The sequence below is a fragment of the Agelaius tricolor genome, unplaced genomic scaffold, assembly GCF_023055355.1.
Source record: "Agelaius tricolor isolate 1412-34295 unplaced genomic scaffold, bAgeTri1.0.p SCAF_5, whole genome shotgun sequence".
Lineage (NCBI taxonomy): Eukaryota > Metazoa > Chordata > Aves > Passeriformes > Icteridae > Agelaius > Agelaius tricolor.
The window spans coordinates 52,745,717-52,760,685 of record NW_027269265.1 but is presented as its reverse complement, the minus strand read 5'-3'; the positions used below and the strand labels follow the sequence as shown (position 1 = coordinate 52,760,685).

At 60.4% G+C, this 14,969-nt stretch overlaps 2 protein-coding genes across 3 annotated transcripts; one reads left to right on the top strand and one right to left on the bottom strand.

Annotated features, from left to right (window-relative positions):
* Positions 1-121: 121 nt before the first annotated feature.
* PITPNM1 (phosphatidylinositol transfer protein membrane associated 1) lies at positions 122-11,525 on the top strand. Of its 2 annotated transcripts, XM_071427991.1 has the most exons (24): positions 122-230; positions 795-902; positions 1,554-1,768; positions 1,842-1,963; positions 4,375-4,599; positions 4,672-4,986; positions 5,346-5,441; positions 5,550-5,657; positions 5,766-5,827; positions 5,898-6,142; positions 6,652-6,841; positions 6,955-7,062; positions 7,156-7,298; positions 7,520-7,698; positions 8,013-8,183; positions 8,381-8,530; positions 8,630-8,778; positions 8,852-8,962; positions 9,097-9,213; positions 9,403-9,551; positions 9,653-9,802; positions 10,137-10,320; positions 10,567-10,695; positions 10,801-11,525. In XM_071427991.1, the coding sequence occupies exons 2-24, from the start codon at positions 825-827 to the stop codon at positions 11,065-11,067; spliced, it is 3,663 nt and encodes a 1,220-aa protein (XP_071284092.1). In that variant the 5' UTR covers positions 122-230; positions 795-824; the 3' UTR covers positions 11,068-11,525. The 2 variants fall into 2 exon arrangements, with proteins under 2 accessions (XP_071284092.1, XP_071284091.1); XM_071427990.1 differs by lacking the exon at positions 122-230 and having other exon boundaries at positions 274-902.
* Positions 11,526-11,779: 254 nt separating this feature from the next.
* AIP (AHR interacting HSP90 co-chaperone) lies at positions 11,780-14,023 on the bottom strand. Its single transcript, XM_071428002.1, has 6 exons — positions 13,805-14,023; positions 13,496-13,675; positions 13,132-13,320; positions 12,777-12,953; positions 12,549-12,690; positions 11,780-12,463 (listed from the first exon to the last, which is right to left on the bottom strand). The coding sequence occupies exons 1-6, from the start codon at positions 13,901-13,903 to the stop codon at positions 12,258-12,260; spliced, it is 993 nt and encodes a 330-aa protein (XP_071284103.1). The 5' UTR covers positions 13,904-14,023; the 3' UTR covers positions 11,780-12,257.
* Between the last annotated feature and the right edge of the window lie 946 nt (positions 14,024-14,969).

Sequence of the window (14,969 nt, the reverse complement as noted above, 5' to 3'; positions counted from 1 at the left end):
CAGGAGTGATCGGACCACTCGTTGATCACTTAAAAGAGTGGCTTTTGAAATAAAACATGGGTTTTTCCGGGGGCGGTGGTGCCGGTACACGCGGAGCGCCCGTGAGTGGCGCTCGCTGCCTTCCGCTCTCTGACGTCACGGCCCCCCCCCTCACCTCCCTACGTCACGGCTGTCGCCGTGGGAACGGGCTGTGATGTCACGATCCAAGGGGCCGGTGCGGAGCGGCGCAGGTTTGGTGGGGCCGGGGGGCGGCGGGGACCGGGCGGGCGGGCGGGCGGGGGGGAGTGGAGGGGGCCGCGTTGCCATGGCAACGGAGCCGAGACCGGTGGGGCCGAGCCGGGCCGAACCCGGGGCCGAGAGGGGCCGAGCGGTACCGGACTGAGCCGAACGTAGGACTGAGCCGGGCCGAACCCGGGGCCGAGGGTGGCCGAGCGGTACCAGACTGAACCGAACCGGGAGCCGAGCGGTACCAGACTCCGCCGAACCCGGGGCCGGGCTTTTCCGAGCCGGGCCGAACCTGGGGCCGAGCGGTGCCGGGCGGTACCGAACTCAGCCGAGCGTGGTGCCGAGCCGGGTCGAACCCGGGACCGAGCGCAGCCGAGCGATACCGGACTGAACCGAACCCGGAGCCGAGCGATACCGACTCAGCCGAACCCGGGGACGGAGCGGCTCCGAGACGGGCCGAACCCCGTACCGGGCTGAGCTGAGCGTGCCCGAGCGGTTCTGAAGGGGTGCCGAACCGGCCCGAGCTGTCCAGGAGCCGGCCCGGTCCGGTGTAACGGAAACCCCCTCAGGAGGTGTCCCCGCTGTGCCCCGCCGCCGCCATGCTGATCAAGGAGTACCACATCCTGCTGCCCATGAGCCTGGAGGAGTACCAGGTGGCCCAGCTGTACATGATCCAGGTGGGAATGCGGGGCTGAGCCTGAGGGCTCGGGGGAGCTGCGGGCTGAGCGGGGGAGCTGGGGATGCAGGGGTTGGGGGTGAGCCCGGGGGTTACACGGGTCTTGTGGGGCTGAGCCTGAGGGGTGTGGGGACCTAGGGTCGAGCCTGAGGGGGTGCACAGAGCTGTGGGGCTGGGCACGGGGAGCTGGAGGGGTGCAGGGATCTGGGCACTGTGACTGAGGGGGTGCAGGAGGCTGGGAGAGGCTGGAGAGTGTAGCCTGAGGGGTGTAGAGGGCTGTGGGTGTAGAGGGCTGCATGAGGGATGCAGGGGCTGAGCCTGAGGGTGCACAGGGGACTATGAGGCTGAGCATGGGGTGCTGGAGGGTGTAAGGGGGCTGTGGGGCAGAGTATGGGGAGCTGTCGGGCTGAGCCTGGAGGGGCACGGCAGGGAGCTGAGGCTGATCCTAAGGGATCACTCTTGCAGGTTGCACGGGTTTCACTGAGACTTCGGGTGGGTTTGGGACCACCAAGCCAAACAGGGGGTGCTGTGGGCAGGTGTGGGGCCGGTGGATGCCGGCACATGGGGCAGGAGTGTACACGGACCCTGGGCGCCCGTGGGGGTGGGGTCTCGGAGCTTGGAGGGGCCGCACTGAGCCATCGTCTCTGTGCAGAAGAAGAGCCGGGAGGAGTCGAGTGGCGAGGGCAGCGGCGTGGAGATCCTGGCCAACCGGCCCTACAGCGATGGCCCTGGGGGCAGCGGGCAGTACACCCACAAGATCTACCACGTTGGCTCCCACATCCCCAGCTGGTTCCGGGCGCTGCTCCCCAAAGCCGCGCTCCAGGTGGAGGAGGAGTCCTGGAATGCTTATCCCTACACACGCACCAGGTGGGAGCTGGGAGGCGGCGGGGTGGGCTGCAGGACTGGCCGTGCCCATGGGCTCAGTCCTGTGCCCCTCCAGGTACACGTGTCCCTTCGTGGAGAAGTTTTCCATTGAGATTGAGACATACTACCGCCCAGATGCGGGGCAGCAGACCAACATCTTCAACCTGAGCGCTGCAGAGAAGAGGCAGAGGATTTTGGGTGGGTATGGCTGGCTTGGGGAGCTGGACAGGGCACTGTGGCTGCTGGGATTCCCACATAATGCTTCTGGGATGGGTGTGTGGGAATGGGACCTTATAATGGGGACCTTAGGGGCTCAACTGCCCTCTTCTTGCCGGTCCTCATGTTTCACGGATGCTGGAAGGGAAGAGCTCCCTGGATCCTGAGCTCCCTGCCCCAGGCTCCCTGCTCCGAGCTCCCTGCCCACTCCCTCTCAGCGCTGCTGAATTAAGTTCCACATTAAAGATATTTTCAGGGACAGTTTTGTCCTCTGCCTCTTCCCTTGCCTCTATTTCTGTTTGCAGCTTCTCCTTTCCAGTGCCAACCTACTCCCCTCTCCTTCCGTGTCCCAGCCTTGTTCTTGCATGCATTTGCTTTCTCAGTCTCTCCTGAGAAAGTGTACATGAGACTCCACACCTGGGTCCTGTGGGATATTTTGGATCAGCTGGAGCAGGGAGAGCTGGAAAAGCATGTCCCCATTTTCCTACTTCTTGTCCTGCTTCCCCTCTCCCCAGGGCTTTGCTCCAGTTTGCTGTCTGGCTTCTTTGTGCTGGGACTGGTGGGCAGAATGGGGAGCTCGGGGTGGGATTCTTCCCTCTGCACAGAGTTCCCATTCTCAGTGGTGTTGGACATGGTCAGTTCAGGCGCCAGAGTGTGGAGTGTGACGTGCTGCCTCTTAAAATGGAGGCCCAAAATAGGCACTCGGAGGAAATGATTCATCTGACCTATTTCTCTCCCTGGCTCTTGCGGCACTGGGGATGTCCGGCCGGGATACCGATGGCTGGGACCTGGGGGCAGGAATTCTGCCCCTACTGCCCTCAGGAAGCCACCAGGGCCAAGCAGACGGCATCAGGGCATGGCCCCGTGCCCACTGCCTGGTTTTCCACTCTCTGTGCCCGTCCAGTGGACATTCCACAGGGCACTCAGCATCTCCAGTGGCTGCTGCCTTCCACAGGGAGGAGGGTTGAACTGGGACCAGCCCCAGTGTGGATCCCACTGGGATTTCTCTGCCCTGGTGTCTTGTAGCACTGACAGATTTAAACCCCTCTCACGTTTCAAAGGGCAATGGAAAAACATGGTCTGGGTGATCCGCAGGGATAACTGCTTCCTTGGCAGCTTTCTCCCAGTGGCAAAAGCAGAGGGAGTTGGATTGTGATGGGAATGACACTGCCAGGAGCTGCTTGGGGACAGCAGGTCCTATCCCAGCTCTTTGCTGCTGTTATCCAAGATGCTTGGCATCATGCTGTGCATTGCATCATTTTTGTGGATTCAGGGCATCTCTAGTTTTCTTTTTACCCCTTTTTTCAGTCCAAGCTGGAGGAAGAGAGGCTGACAGCACCTTGGGGGCATCAAGGAGGGCAAATAAATTGGTTTGGCACATCCTAGAAGTGGGGACAGTGCTGCAGGATGGTACTGGGAGCCACTGGGGTGCCGTGGGATCCCCCAGACCATGATCTGGAGACAGGGCTGGAAATGTCAAATTCTAGCAGATTTTGTGCTGGATCGAGCCCAAACGGCTGTTGGATCGTGTTTTCCTGGGTGTCCTTCAGGAGCCTTTCTCTGGTCTTGGGAGGTCATCCTCATTTGGGGGAAGCTCATCCTCATTGGGAAAGGTCATCTTTGTCAGGAGATGGGGCTCATTTCTCTTTCCCCCTGCCCTCTGGCTCTCTGGAGGCTCCTGTGTCACATGGTGGTTTTACTGTGCCTTGTTTATGGGGGACCCTTGGACTTTTTTGGGGAGGAGCCAGGATCTGTGCCAAGCTGCCCCATGTGCTGTCCCCGTCCTCATCCCCCATGTCCCCCAGGGTGGCTGGGATCACTCTGCAGCTGCCAGATCTGCCAGCTAATGCACGTATGTGTGTCAGCCCCAGCTCTCCCCAGCTCCCAGACCCTCCCTCCCTGTGCTGCTCCCTGAGGTGCTGGATTGGGGTCCCACATGGGGACAGAGATGTCTTTGGCTGCACTAAGGGTGTCTGTGATGTTCCAGCCATGGGATTTTATATGTTCTATTAGGAAATTCTTGCCTTTGAGAGTGGTGAGGCCCTGACACATGGTGCCCAGAAAAACTGTGGGTGCTCCATCCCTGGAAGTGTCCAAGGCCAGGTTGGATGGGGCTTGCAGCAGCCTGGGATAATGGAAAGTGTCCCTGTCCATGGCAAGGGGTGGAATGAGATGAACTCTAAGGTCCCTTCCAACCAAAGCTATTCCAGGTTTCTATGATTCCAGAACTCCAAGATTTTAGAATTCTCAGACAGAGAGTGTTTGCTGCCAGCTGTGTTGGGTGCATGTCTCATGGGAATAATTTGACCTTAATTTTGTCCCTTTTTCCTTATTTTCCTACCTATGCCCCCTTGCCAAGCGCTGCGGGGTGACAAGCGCCGTTCCCCCCACAGACACCATTGACATTGTGCGTGATCCCATCTCCCCCGGGGAATACAAACCTGAGGAGGATCCCAAACTCTACCACTCATCCAAGACGGGCCGGGGGCCGCTGGGGGATGACTGGCTGGAGGCAGCAGCAGCCAGCGGGCCCCTCATGTGCGCCTACAAGCTCTGCAAGGTGGAGTTCCGATACTGGGGGATGCAGTCCAAGATCGAGCAGTTCATCCATGACGTGGGTGAGTTCAGACCCAGGGGTTGCTGGAGGGTCCTTTGGGCAGCCGTGGGATCACACTGGACTCTCCCCCCAGGCCTGAGGAAGGTGATGCTGCGTGCCCACCGCCAAGCCTGGTGCTGGCAGGATGAGTGGACGGACCTGACGATGGAGGACATCCGGCAGCTGGAGGAGGAGACGGCGCGCATGCTGGCACAGAAGATGGCCAAGTGTGGCGAGGGCGAGGAGCCACCCGTGGCTGGGGTCAGCCCCGAGGGGCAGCCGGAGCCAGATGGTCCTGGCAGTCAGGAGGAGGCTGAGCTGCAGGCAGGGACCAATACCCCCTCGGATGATACCTTTGCCAAGCAGTGGTCCACCTCTTCCCGGTCTTCCTACTCTTCCCAGCATGGAGGTGAGACCAGATCCGGGGTGGTTTTGCCCTGGATGCTGCGGTTCTCCACAGGAGATGTGTCAGGGGACTGGTTTGCCTGGCTTGGGTCTCCTGGGCTGGGGTTCTGGGTTTCCCAGGTCTGGTCCCAGGTTTCTTGAAGGGGCCCTGGATGACCCAGGAACAGTTCTGGATCTCCTGGAGGGACTCTGGGTGACCCAGAGATGGTCACAGATCTCTCATGGAGGGACTCTGGGGGACACAGGGATGGCCCCAGATCTCCCTGGGTGTCTGGGTCCATGAGCAAGGGGGAGCTGTGGGGCAGGAGTGGGGGTCTCTCTCACAACAGGGGGCTGTGAGTGCTGACTTGCCATGGGTGGCAGGGGGCGTGTCTCCTCAGAGCCTGTCGGAGTGGCGGATGCAGAACATTGCCCGGGACTCAGAGAACAGCTCCGAAGAGGAATTTTTCGATGCCCACGGTACTGGCACCATCTTGGAACAGGCTGGGTGGGGGCAAGGGCATCTGAGGATGGGAATGCAGGCACAGGGGTGTCCCCCCCACCCACGCTTCCCTCCTGCCTCTGCAGAGGATCTGTCTGACAGTGATGAGGTCTTCGCCAAGGAGATGACCAAGTGGAGCTCCAACGACTTCTTGGACACCCTTGAGCGGCCAGCAGAGCTGGATGAGGCACTGGGTGAGCTTTGAGAGTGCTCTGGCCCCAAATCCTGGGGTGGATCTCCTGGGAGGGGCCTGATTCCCACCTGGAGACCCTAGCTGCCTCACCCAGGCTGTGTGCTTACAGGGGATGGAGCCAGCGCCACCAAGGGGGATGCTGAAGGATTGGGAACATCCGGCTTCCCTGAGGTGCGTGTCCCCTCCCTCGGGCCCTGCCCTCCTGCCGCATCCCCCGACTTGACTGCTCTCCTTCCTGCAGGGAGGCACGGCAGAGAGCACGGAGCAGATGTGCGGGATCCACGCGCTCTTCCTCATCCTCCACAGTGGGAACATCCTGGATCAGGGAGCGGGCGAGCCGGGCTCCAAGCAGGCGGATGTGCAGACACTGGCAGCCACCTTTGATGCTGTCACCCGTGTACACTTTCCCGAGGCACTGGGACATGTGGCCCTGCGCCTGGTGCCCTGCCCGCCCATCTGTGCTGCAGCCTACACCCTTGTCTCCAAGTACGGATTCCCACTGGGAAAGCAGGGGACTGGGGAGCTGGTATCCTTGGAGAGGGGACTTCACTTCTGGTGGGACATTAAGGACTGGGGAGGGGATGGGGGTTAACTCCTGGTGCAGTGTCTTGGGGCAAGCAAGTGTTGTGTGATGAGATGGGATGGGATACATATAATTCCTGGTGTGGTATCCCAGGGCATGCAGGTGTTTTGGTCTGGGATTAGGACAGTGGGGCAGGATGGGATGGGATAGGATGGGGATAACTCCTCGTGCAGCATCCTGGGTTGAGCAAGCATTGTGCAGAGAGATGGGGACATCAAGGCAGCATGGAATGTCTTGGAATTGGATGGGATGGGGTAACTCCGGATACAGCATCCTGGATGAGCAAGTGTCTTGTGGTGGGAGGGAATGGGATGGGGATTACTCCTGGTGTGACATCTGGGATGAACCAGTACCCTGCAGTGGGATGAGGACATCAGAACTGTCACGTTCATCCTTCGCTGTGTCCCCTCAGGCTCAGCCCTTACAGCCATGACAGGGACAGCCTGTCCAGCAGCCAGGACCACATCCCACTGGCAGCACTCCCACTACTGGCCACCTCCTCAGGCACCTACCAGCAGGCCGTGGGCACTGTCATCACCCGTGCCAACCAGGCCTACACAGCCTTCCTACACTCTGGAGAGGGCACTGGCTTCTGCGGCCAGGTGAGGTGGAATTTGGGGGTCTGGCTGAGTGTTCTTGGCTCTGGGGTCCAGCTGTGACCCTGCAGGGAAGGTTTGGGGGTTTCACCCTCCTCGTGGATCTGTGGTCTCCGCAGGTGGTGCTGCTGGGGGACTGTGTGGGCGGCATCCTGGGATTTGATGCCCTGTGCCAGAGCCGGGTGGGCTCAGGGGGCAGCCGGAGCAGCAGCCGCCGTGGCAGTCTGGTGAGTGCCGTGCATTCCAGCACCCCCTGGGGAGGGTTTGGGGGTGCACTGGAGGCTACATGGGATCTGGGTGTTTGCTGCCTCTCCCTGCAGAGCACAGAGCCCATCTCCCCGGAGCAGTGCGGCGGCCCGGACCCGCTGGCTGATGGGACAGAGGGAGTGCCAGTATTGGGCCAGGCCAACCCTGAAGCCCCAGGGGCACAGGGGGACAGCCAGCAGCACAGCTCCATGAGTAGGTGAGCCCAAGGGGGATGGTTTGCTATACTGTGCTTTATGGAAAGGGTGCAATTCCCCTCTGCTCCAGGCTGGGAAGGAGCATTTCATGGAGGTTACCTGCCCTGGGGGGATCTTGCTGGAGCTCCTCTGGGATAACAGTGCCAGGCACAGCTTTGCCCTCAGGATGGTGGGAATGCGATGTTGCCATCCCTCCCCATGCCCCCTGTCTCTGCTGTCCCAGCCTGCAGGCCAGCGAGGCCCCGCTGGAGGCAGAGGCACCCCGGAGCAGTGCCATGGCGCTGGATGGGGCAGAGGGTGCCAGCACCCGCCTCGAATTTAAGGTATCCGGCTTCTTCCTCTTCGGTTCCCCACTGGGGCTGGTGCTCGCGCTGCGCAAGACCGTCATGCCTGCTCTGGATGGTGAGGATCCCTGCCTGCCACGGTGCCAGCCCCTGACCCTCCCTGCAGGGCTTAAGTCCCTGAGTCATGCTCACCTGACAAGCCTGAGCTCCTCAGGACCACCCCAGAGAGCCCTGCTTGTGTTTGAGGCCCTTGCATGCCCAGCCCTGGCTGTGTGGGTGTTGGTGGGTGGCTGAGTGTTCCTGCTCTGTGCCAGCCTCAGCCTATCTCTAGTGCCCCAAATTTCCCTGTCCAGCCTTTCCTTTTGCTGTGTCCTGCTTTATCCCTCCTGGGTGTTTTGCTCCTGGTGCCCCTGACCCCGCTCTGTGCTGCAGTGGCCCAGCTGCGTCCTACCTGTGAGCAGATCTACAACCTCTTCCACGCTGCCGATCCCTGCGCCTCCCGCCTGGAGCCCCTCCTGGCCAAGGCCTTCCATGCTGTGCCCCCGCTCAGCGTGCCCCGATACCAGAAGTACCCCCTGGGTGATGGCACCTCGTCCCTCCTGGGTGAGCAAGTTCACACTAGGCTGGTGCCAGGCACCCTGGGGCCACGGCAGGGTACCCAGAGCACCCACATCCTGGCTGGGTGCGGGTAGAGGGATGTGCAAGTCTTTCCCACTGCTCTGGGGCTCTACTGGAGGGGTGTTTTGGGGTGGTGGGTGTGCCCTGGGGCTCTGGGTGTGCTCACCCAGCTCTCTCTTCAGCGGAAGCCCTGCAGACACACTCTGCCCTGTTCCTGCCCAAAGTGGATGTGGCTGCTCCCCCTACCCCCACTGGTAGCTTTGGGGGCTTCTGGAAGGGCAATGAGCCGGCAGAGCCCCCCACTCCTGCCAGCACCAGCGAGGTTGTCAAGAGTAAGTGTCATCCCCACCCATCCCATCCCATGTGGGTGAGTTAGGCTGCCCAACAGGGGATGAAGTCTGGAAAAGGCTTCATTCCAGCTCTCCCTGCAGTCCTGGAGCGCTGGTGGGGCCCGAAGCGCATTGACTACTCTCTGTACTGCCCTGACGCCCTGACTGCCTTCCCCACTATCACCCTGCCCCACCTCTTCCACGCCAGCTACTGGGAATCCTCTGACGTGGTGGCCTTCATCCTGCGCCAGGTACGGCAGGCCCGGTGGGGTGGGTGGCAGGCCGGGGCCGATGGAGGCTGAGCTGGTCCCGTGCTGCCGGCAGGTGATGGAGAAGGAGGGGCCACAGCCTGCGGAGAGCGAGGAGAGCTCCATCTACAGCCCCGCCATCCCGCGGGAGAAGTGGCAGCGCAAGCGCACCCAAGTGAAGATCCGGGTATGTGGCCAGCGGGAGGCCACCTGGGGCATCCAGGGGTGTGTGGGTTCTGGGACAATCCCACTGCCCAGTGGTGTCCCAGTGGTGCCCCAGGAGCTCCCCCAGGAGCTGCTGAACACCCCGTGTGCCTGCAGAACGTGACGGCCAACCACCGTGCCTGCGATGTCATTGTGTGTGAGGGCAAAGCGCAGGTCCTCAGCGGGCGCTTCATGTATGGACCCCTGGACGTGGTGACGCTGACTGGGGAGAAGGTATTGCTGGGCTCAGTGGGCCACTAGGACCCCTCAGACAGGGTGGGATGTCCAGGACTGGGCATGGGGCTGGTGTCACCCACAGTAGGGGAAGGATGTGGTTAACAGGACCCTGTGTAGGGTGTCAGGAGAAGGTTGTAAGGACTTATGTGGGGTCCAGCCTGTGCCCAGCCCATTTCCCTCTCTCAGGTGGACATCTACATCATGACACAGCCGCTGTCAGGGAAGTGGCTGTACTATGGCACCGAGGTGACGAGTGGCAGCGGGCGCGTGACCTTCACCATCCCTCCAGACAAGGCTCTGGCTATCGGGATCTACCCTGTGCGCATGGTGGTCAGGTGAGGCGTTGCCTCAGTTTCTCCTGCAGCCCTTTTGGCAGAGCTACACGTGCTGCTCTGGCAGGAGAGCTGGTGCTGAGCCACCATCTCTGCCTTTGCAGAGGGGACCACAGCTATGCCGAGGCGTACCTGACTGTGGTGGCCCGTGGCACTGAGTCTGTTGTGTTCAGCATCGACGGCTCCTTCACTGCCAGCGTCTCCATCATGGGCAGTGACCCCAAAGTGCGGGCGGGGGCTGTGGACGTTGTAAGGTAGGTGCCCTTCAGTCAGGGAGTTAGTCTCCCCATTTTTCATGGTGTGACAACTCAGTTGGGGAGTGTCAGAGCAGGGACAAGGGGCAGGGTATTCCACCACTCCCTTGCCTCCAGCAAATTATCTCTATGCTGGCGCCCTATTGTGGAAAATAATCCTATCCAAGTTTGGATGTGGTCCCCAGAGCTCTGCTGGGCCTTGTCCTTGATAAAATCCAGGGAGCAGGGAGGTTTTGGAGGCAGCACCCACACATGCTGTATTGGGAAATCCCAACTACCCATAGCAGGACTGTCTCCACACAGGCTCCTGGCAGCCATCTATGTCCTCTCCTAGGCACTGGCAGGACTCTGGGTACATGATCATCTACGTGACGGGGCGCCCCGACATGCAGAAGCACCGCGTGGTGGCCTGGCTCTCCCAGCACAACTTCCCCCACGGCGCCGTGTCCTTCTGTGACGGGCTCACCCACGACCCGCTGCGCCAGAAAGCCGCCTTCCTGCAGAGCCTGCGCACCGAGGTGGCCATGGGGGTGCTGCTGGGACACAGGGCTGGTGCTGGGGTGGCGGGGGCTGTGCTGAATCCTGTGCACCTCTGCATCCTGGTGGGGATGCTGGGAGCTGGACTGCCTTGCCATGGCAGAGCTGGAAGCTTCTCAGGGCAGCTGCCAGCCATCCCTCTTAACATGAGGGTGTTCAAGCCCTTAGGGGTAGCTGTCCCTGTGGGAAGGGTTTTTCCTTGCCCTAATGTTCTTATCTCTGGGCAGGCAGAGATCTCCATAGTCGCTGGCTATGGCTCCACCAAGGATGTCTCCGTCTACAGCTCACTGGGACTTGCGCCAGCACACATCTACATTGTGGGACGGGCCGTCAAGAAGTTCCACAACCAGTGCCAGGTATGGTGGTGGCAGGGCTGGGGACAGACTGGGGACGCAGGGGATGATGGCTGACCCCACCAGCCGGCCGTGGCCACTGGCTCAGGTTGTCTGTGTGTCCTGCAGTTCCTCTCTGAGGGTTATGTTGCCCACCTGGCCCAGCTGGAAGCCGCAGCCCTGGCTCACTCCCCCAAGGGCCCCCCACGACCTGTGCTGGGCAAAGGCACCTATGGCTGCCCGGCGCCTGTCGACTTCCTGCGGAAGCAGAGCCAGCTCCTGCGCTCCCGGGGCTCCAGCCAGGCAGAGCGGGATGGGGGGCCCCCCTCAGCACCCCCTGGCTTTTCCCGGACCAAGCCCCGCAGCATCAGCCTCAAGCTGGAGGGTGAGGAGTGAGGGTGGCACAGCCATGTCCCCCTTCTGCCACATCCCTGATTTCCCAGCAAGGAGCACCTGGGGCCAGAGCCAGTGCTGGGCCATGAGGCCATCGCAAGGAGATGAGGGTGCTGGGTCTCCTGAGACCAGGGGGTGCTGGGAGAAGGCTGAGCTCCCCAGAGAACCAGAGTGATCCCCTCAGGGCACAGCCACCCTGGGTCCTCCCTGCTGCCCCCATCCCCTCTGGTCCTTTGGGGCCGTTGGGCAGTGCCCAGTGGGGTCTGCACCCCAGGGTCATTATCCCTGTGCAGAACTAGGGGCTGTGGCTGTGCCCCAGAGCGAGTGGCACCTCCCCACCTATTTATTTCCGTCTGGTGTCACTGCGCAGGGCTGGGTTGGGGTTCCAGAGTGGTTCCTCTGTTCCCCCCACCTTCTCGTTTCGGTGTTGAATAAAGAGATGTTATGACAAGGTGCCATCACCCACGAGTCTGCTCTGTGCCTGTGGCTGCAGGGTTCCCACCCACTGGGAAAGCCCTGGGGAGCCTCCAGGGACACCATGTCTCACATGGAGATGGCTGTGGGGCACAGCAGTTGGGTTACAAGCAATTTAGGACAGGGAAAAGAGCCTGGGGTGTGTGGGCTGTGCTGATGCTGATACCCTCCCCCTCTCCAACTTGGTTTCCCCTCATTTTACCTCTAGCAGCAAATTTTTGTAGTGACCAGGGGGTGTGACTGGTTTTACTTGACTTTATCTTGGCATAGCATGATCAGAGATTTATAGAGATAGCAGGAACAAGCTGTTACTCTATATAAAATATTCTTGACACTGACATGACAAGAGGAGACACTGGTTTGGGATGATAGCAGCAGCCTGGATAAGTGACAATGGCGTGGCACAGAGAACAGGCATGAATGGGTTGGAGCTGAGGCTCAGTGCTGCCCTTCCATGGCCACCATAAAGTATAAAAACATCAAATAAGTGATAAAAGTTGGCAGGAAGCAGCAGGCTCTAGTCACCCACGTATCCCTGCTGTGACGATGAGCCCTGGCTGTTGTCCCCAGGCCGTGGCGAGCTCTGGGGCCATTTCCACTGACTTCAAATAAGTAAAATCTGTATTAAACATTAATAAACATCCATGACCATTCCACATGTGGAATATCTAAAAGAACCTGTCCCGAGAGCACTGGGCTCTCCCTTGCAGCCACAGACTCTACTGGGAGAAGATGCCCTTGAAGCGGATCTTGTCCTCGGCGTCCTTCTCCCGCAGCCGCGCTTCCAGGCTCCGCAGCTCCTTGGACACTACGGGGCGCAGCGAGGGGTCGAGCGCCAGGACTTTGGCGAAGTCAGCCTGCGCCTCGGCCACGTTCCACACGGCTGCGTGGGCCTTGCCCCGCTTGAAGTAGGCCTTGACATTGTCTGTGGGGAGAGAGCCAGCATCAGCGGAGGGTGGGGGTGTCCTGGTGCCCTCCAGAGCCACCTGGGATGGCTCGTGGCTCCTTACCCTCGTACTTGTTGAGGATGGAGGAGCAGTGATCCAGCACCTCGTAGTACTCCTCACACTGCAGCTTGCACTGGCAGTAGTTTAAGAGCAGGGGTGTGATCTTCTGGTCGAGCTCGATCCAGTCTGGAGAGCCTGGCTGCTCCTGTGGCAGACAGAGCAGGGAGAGTGAGGGGCAGCTCTCAAGCCCTGCATTCCCAAGGATGCCTGTGTGTATCTGGGGAGACCCACCTTCATCTGCAGGTTCTTGAGACAGGCGATGGCATCGTAGTATTTGGCAGCTGCCTCAGACACCTTGCCCTGCCGGTACAGCTCATTGCCTTCCTTGTGGATCTGGGGCACAGCCTGGAGCTTCTCCTCATCTGTCATGGCCCATGGGTCCTGCTGGTAGGAGCCGGGTGGCTCCACCTGCCAGCACCCCATCAAGGAATCAGAGAACAGGATCATGGAATCGTTCAGGTTGGAGAAGACCTCTAGAGTCCTCGAGTCCTGCACTGCCAAGGCCACTACTAAACCACATCCCACATGCCACATCTGTGTGTCTTCTGGACACTTTCACCCTGAGCTCCCCATGCCAGCACCTCACCTTCAGCACCTCGATGTCAAAGATGAGGGGCTGGGGGTTCTTCTGGAGCTCGTCGAGGTCGGGGTACCCCAGGGAGTAGTGCTCGTGCATCTGGGCGATGCTGCAGCAGTGCCGCTGCCCCTCCAGCGGGTCCTTCCCTGCTGCGATGTTCCGCAGGCTCTTGGACACTAGTGGGTAAAGCACCACGTGCTGCGGGAGGGAAGAAAGCCAGAATTTGAAGAGGGCGAGGGGAAAAATATAAAGATGCTCCAGCCTCGAACCGCGCGGCTGGAGTGCACCGGGGGCCCCGCAACCCGCGCTCACCACACAAAGTCACCGCCCACCTGCACAGACCACGCCCCGGACAGGTCCCGGGCCCGCCCACCTTGGTGTCGCAGCGGAAGCGTGCGCGCTCGCCGGGCCGCATGGTTCGCAGCGCCGCTTCCCACACGGGCAGCTTGAACTTTTTCCCGGCGATGAGCTCCATGGGCTTCCCCCGTGCCCTGCTGTCGTCCACCGGCGTCTCCTCATCGCCGCACCGCAGCGTCCGGTAGTGGAAAGTGGCCTGAAGGAGCAGGAGGAGCCCGCGGCGTCACCACGGCGACGCAGGCGGGGGAGGGCGCGCATGCGCGCCTGCCCCGCCGCGTTCCGCTTCCCACATCCCCCACCCCGCCCGTCCCCCCGCAGATCTGACCTTGGTGCCGTCGCGGAAGTCTGGCAGCGGCCCGGTGCCCTCCCGCAGCACCTCTTTGTCCACGCCGTCCGCCCGCAGCTGCTCGACTTGCTGCGCCATCGCGCCCGCTCCGCCCGCGCCGCCAGCCCTGGCTCGGCCGCCTCCGCCGCCGCTCGGTTCTTTCCGGATCGTCGCGGCTGCGCGGGGCTCCCCCTGCCGGCCCGGGGGTGGTGCTGCGGGGCGGGGGCTCCGGGAATGGGGCGCGGTCATAGGGAAGAGGGGCGTGTCCAGCAGGGCAGCCGCGCGCCCCGTTCCCACGTGGTTCTGTTTCCCGTCTCCCCCCATCTTTCTGGGGTGTCATTCCAGGAGACACGGGAGGCATTCCGGAATGAAACCTCCTGTGGCACTTTGCCACCTGCATGCAAAGGCCGCGGTGCAGAATGGGAGGTTGATAATGTGGCTGGTACCCACTGTGAAGGTTCCCGCCCGCCGCGGGGAGAGCTTAGCCGGATTGTCCCCTCCCGCCAGCCCCGGCTGGGTCTGCGAGCGGGCAGGAATGACAGGCAGCCTCATCAGCGCCGTGCGAAACCCTGGGGGAGACACCTCAGGGCTTAACAGGGTTTAGCGCAGCTCACGAGGTATCCTGGGGTGACACGAGAACACTGGCAGGTGGCAGGTCCCCAGTCCCATAGAAGGGCTGGTGGCTCATGATGGTTGTGAAAAATGCGTATTTTATGATTGGCTTTTCGCAAATATTAAAATGAATATTATATGTGTTGTGTTAGAAAGTAATACTGTATTTATTCTCTTAAGTAGTGTGTTAAATAGAGTTTTAGGGTATAAAAAATGTTAAAATAAAAACTATGCTATGTAGGATAATTTTTTTTGTGAAGAAAGGACTTGCAGCAAGATAGCAGCCACAGGACACCTAAATCTTCCAGAGAAAAAGAATTTCTTGCCCTCTTATCAGAAGAAACGAACTTCTTCCCACCTCGAAGGCGCTGTTAGGATTCAGAGGAAGAAGTTGACGATGACCAGACAGAATCCTGAATTTGAATGGAATTTATGCATCATGTATCAAGTGTATGAATATGCAACAGGCTATTGTTTTTAAGGGTAAATCCTCTGTTAACAGGTGTACCCGGACGTCCGTAACGCTTTGTCCCTATTGTCTCATATTCTCCTA

What these genes read in the sequence shown, in the direction of transcription:
- PITPNM1 (XM_071427991.1), top strand. Translation starts at nt 825, where the DNA reads ATGCTGATCAAGGAGTACCACATCCTGCTGCCCATGAGCCTGGAGGAG. An exon ending in GAAGAGGCAGAGGATTTTGG is followed by an intron (nt 1,964 to 4,374) that starts GTGGGTATGGCT and finishes TTCCCCCCACAG; the next exon opens with ACACCATTGACATTGTGCGT. An exon ending in AGTTCCACAACCAGTGCCAG is followed by an intron (nt 10,696 to 10,800) that starts GTATGGTGGTGG and finishes TGTGTCCTGCAG; the next exon opens with TTCCTCTCTGAGGGTTATGT.
- AIP (XM_071428002.1), bottom strand. Translation starts at nt 13,903, where the DNA reads ATGGCGCAGCAAGTCGAGCAGCTGCGGGCGGACGGCGTGGACAAAGAG. An exon ending in TTGACATCGAGGTGCTGAAG is followed by an intron (nt 12,954 to 13,131) that starts GTGAGGTGCTGG and finishes GGGTGCTGGCAG; the next exon opens with GTGGAGCCACCCGGCTCCTA. An exon ending in TCAAGAACCTGCAGATGAAG is followed by an intron (nt 12,691 to 12,776) that starts GTGGGTCTCCCC and finishes TGTCTGCCACAG; the next exon opens with GAGCAGCCAGGCTCTCCAGA.